The 4018-nt window shown below is 48.4% G+C and overlaps 1 protein-coding gene across 4 annotated transcripts in view; it reads right to left on the reverse strand.

Moving 5' to 3' along the window:
• The window catches only part of FAM35A (family with sequence similarity 35 member A), an 89098-nt gene that overhangs the window by 10048 nt on the left and 75032 nt on the right, over positions 1-4018 (reverse strand). For all 4 annotated transcript variants that reach the window (XM_015566659.1, XM_006767901.2, XM_006767900.2 and 1 more), the window contains one exon: positions 3232-3347. In XM_015566659.1, the coding sequence (XP_015422145.1) occupies positions 3232-3347 (116 nt within the window). The remainder of the gene's footprint in view (positions 1-3231; positions 3348-4018) is intronic.

Raw genomic sequence — 4018 nt, forward strand, 5'->3', positions numbered from 1 at the left:
AGGAAAGCAATTTGTTACCTACAAAGGAGCTCCCATAAGGCTGTCGGCTGATTTCTCATCAGAAACTCCACAGATCAGAGTGAATGGCATGAAGTATTCAGGGTAATGAAAAACAAGAATCTGGGAGAACCAAGATGGCGGCATAGGGTGTAGACCTGTGGGTGTTGCCGCCCACAACATCATTGAAACTACCAACTATAAGACAAACAACCACCATTCAGAATCATGGGGAAGTTGGCCCAGTGGTAGTTCTACAACTGGAAGGAAAGAAAGAAGCACAGTGAGACTGAGTAGGAGCTACAGAGGTGCCAAGAACAGAGGTACAGAGTCGCATGCCAGGCAGGCTGCAACTGGATGCGCGGTTTTATTTCAATTGGAAGGGGTAAGGAACTCTCGAACCCTCTGGGCTTGCTCGGGCGGGTCTCTGAGGCCCCAGACCTCACGGGGAAAGGCGGCACGGCCTTGCAGCAGTCGGAAAGTGAGGGAGGCTCTGTCGCACAGCTGCTTGCCAGCACTGGGGGACGTGAAGCCCCGGTGTCCCGGAGAGGTGAGGGGCCGCGGAGACGCTGCCAGTGCTATTTGCTCCGCCCTTGGCAACTCCCTGAGACCCAGCCCTAATCAATTTACATCCCCATCCAAGCTGTGCCAGGTGCACAAAAAGACCTACCTGCGCTTTTGCAGCCTAACCCAACAAATTGCAGACTTCAACTGCTCGCACCCATGGGAGACACACTCAAGAAGCAGACCCAGGAGAACCAAGATGGCAACGTAAGGAAGAGACCTGTGCGTGCTGCCTCCCACAACAACATCGAAACTACCAACTATAGGACAAACAGCTATCATACGGAACCATGGGAAAGCTGGCCCAGTGGAGGCTCTACAACTGGAAGGAAAGAAGAAGAACATTGAGATTGAGTAGGATGTGCAGAGATACCAAGTACAGAGCCCAACCCAACAAACTGCAGATTTCAACTCCTCTCATAGAAAGAAGAGCATTGAGACTGAGTAGGATGGGCAGAGGCACCAAGTGCAGAGCCCAACCCAGCAGGCTGCAAATGGCTCCTCGCATCCGGGAGGGATGCACTCGGGGGCGGAGTCGGGTTTGGGGCAGGCCGGGGCCAGGCCCGGCTGGGTCGGCGATGTGGAACCACTGTACCAGCAGGCACACAAGCACGCCCACCGGTTCCAGTCTCACATGGGATGCTGGGGGACGGCAGACGGGCAGTCTGTGCACTTGGTGGAGGGCAAAGTCCGAGCAGGCGTACTGGATGTTCAGCCACCAGGAAAGCCTGGAGATTTTGTCTGGTAGGGAGCCACCTGGCAGAGGACAGAGTGCCAAACTTTGGGTTTCCCCAGTGAGGCTGGGACGGTCCTGGTGAGGCCGAAACGGCTCCGGTGAAGTCGGAATTTCCCCGGGGAGGTTGAGATGACCTGGTGAGGTCGAGATGGCCCCGGTGAGGTTGGAACGGCCCCAGTGAGGCTGAAACAACCCTGGCGATGTACGGCACCGGCAAGGTCGAGACAGCCCCGGTGAGGTCGAGACAGCCCCGGTGAGGTCGGGATAGCCCCGTTGAGATTGAAACGTCCCTTGTGAGGTAGGGATAGCCCTAGTAAGGTAGGGATGGCCCCAGTGAGGCAGGGATGGCCCCAGTGAGGTAGGGATGGCCCCAGTGAGGTCGGGAAGGCCCCGGTGAGGTCAAGACGTCCCTGGTGAGGAGGAAGCGGCCCCAGTGAGGTTGGGACAGCTCCAGTGAGGTTGGGACAGATAATGGGGACCAGTATAGACTGATAAACAGGGGTAGATGCAGAGGCAGAGCAGCATTGAACAGACTGTCAAAGTACAGTGGGAAGCCTGGGGAGGGTTGGGGGGGGCGGTTAAGAGATCAACCGAAGGACTTATATGCATGCATATGAGAATAACCAATGGACACAAGACACTAGGTGGTAGGGGCCGGGAGAATGTCAAGTGGGGGCAGGGGGTGGAAGGAGACATATGTAATACTCTTTGTAATACTTCAAGAAATAAAAATTATTAAAAAAAAAAAAGAAATTAACTTCTGCCACTACCACCAGACTGGGATGTACCAAATAACAACCAACAGGGTGCATACAAACAGGGCAGGTGCAAGAACATGAAGATAAACTCTCTCTGAGGTCCAGGTGCAGAGGGAAGGGTTAAAGTGGATGGTAGAGCAGCAATATTGGGAAAAACCAGAAAATCACACTCCCCACCATAAGCACAAGATTATGCTAGAGGAATCTGAAGCCAGTGGTGACCTGAAGGTAATGACAGCAATAACAAACCTGAACACAACTCAATGTCTGACAAGAGTGACTCTACTCTGTTCACCCTTTGCCCCAGCAAAGGTTTAGGAAAACAGGTATGTCCATTTCCAGGTTAAAAAAAAACAAACTGTTTATCTCAGCTATATTTTTCTATATGTAATGTTCAACATTCAAGTAAAAATTACTAGCCCGGCCGGCGTGGCTCAGTGGTTGAGCATCGACCTATGAACCAGGAGGTCATGGTTCGATTCCCAGTCAGAGCACATGCCAAGGGTTTTGGGCTCGATCCCCAGTGTGGGGAGTGTAGGAGGCAGCCGAATCAATGATGATTCTATCTCATCATTGATGTTTCTATCTCTCTCTCCCTCTCCCGTCCTCTCTGAAATAAATAAATAAATAAATAAATAATTTTTTAAAAAAGAGGGAGCAATCAATAGAACCAGATTACCTCATTTGCTTGAGACTAATGAGGAAAGGTATCAAGTTGGATCGCCTGCCAAATGGGTTATTTTCATTTTGTTGTTAGCCACTGACTATACCTAGCATCATAACTAAAGAGAGTAGACTTTAGGTGGTGAGCACACAGTGAAATATACAGATGATGTACTAGAAAACTGTACACTTGAAATATATATAGTATTATTAAACAATGTCACCGCAATAAAATTAATTTTTAATAAACTAAGATCCTAGTGATTTTGCTTACCAACTGACACCTAGAGTAAGAAGAGATTAGGTGCTGGCTTCCCTCTATTCATATGCTGAGACCTGTCTACAGCAAGTTTTGCCTTACACTGTCCTGTGTTTCACTCAAGCTAAATTATCCTTCTGCTTTTATACTGACAGAATTCAGCCTTAATTTAAAGTCTAATGTTCTTTCTGTTCCAATACACACTCTACACTCCTGACATGAATTAATCTCTCCATGGCTTGGGGACACCTTACCTATAACTCTGCTGAGCCAGTCAGGAGAAATGTTGAGAAGAATCTTCTCCATCACCTTTGATCCTACATGAACACAGACCTTAGATAGTCCATCAGTTATGGTCATTAAAGCTGGCCTACAAAAGAGTAAATAGCATATGACCTTCAAAAGATTTTCATATTTAAAAAAATGTATAAATGCAATATAATTTCAAAAAGCCCTAGGTTTTTATGCAGGGTTAAATTTAATTTCGAAAGCAACTCTAGGATGTTCTGAAACATCCTGGAAATAAGAGAAGGGCGTTTTATTATTTTTATTTTTAAAATATATTTTATTGATTACAGAGAGGAAGTAAGAGGGAGAGAGAAATAGGAACATCAATGACAAGAGAGAATCATTGATCCACTGCCTCTTGCATGCCCCACACTAGGATTGCGCCCGCAACCCGGGCATGTGCCCTGACCAGGAATCAAACCCTGACCTCCTGGTTGATGCTCAACAACTGAGCTATGTGGGCCAGGCAAAAGAAGAGCCTTTTAAAAAGAGTTTCAAATGATAAAATAATCAATTAGATTTATTCCATATTCATTTTAAAACTTCATATACTAATACTAGAGGCTCAGTGCACAAAAATTTGTGCACTCGAGGGGCAGGGGGGTCCCTCAGCCCAGCCTGTGCCCTCTCGCAGTCTGGGACCCCTTGGGAGATAATGACCTGCTGGCTTAGGCCTGCTCCCGGGTGGCAGAGGGCAGGCCCAATACCTAGGTGCAGCCCCTGGTCGGGCTCAGAGCAGGGCCGATTGGGGAG

Source organism: Myotis davidii, unplaced genomic scaffold, assembly GCF_000327345.1.
Source record: "Myotis davidii unplaced genomic scaffold, ASM32734v1 scaffold642, whole genome shotgun sequence".
Taxonomy (NCBI): domain Eukaryota; kingdom Metazoa; phylum Chordata; class Mammalia; order Chiroptera; family Vespertilionidae; genus Myotis; species Myotis davidii.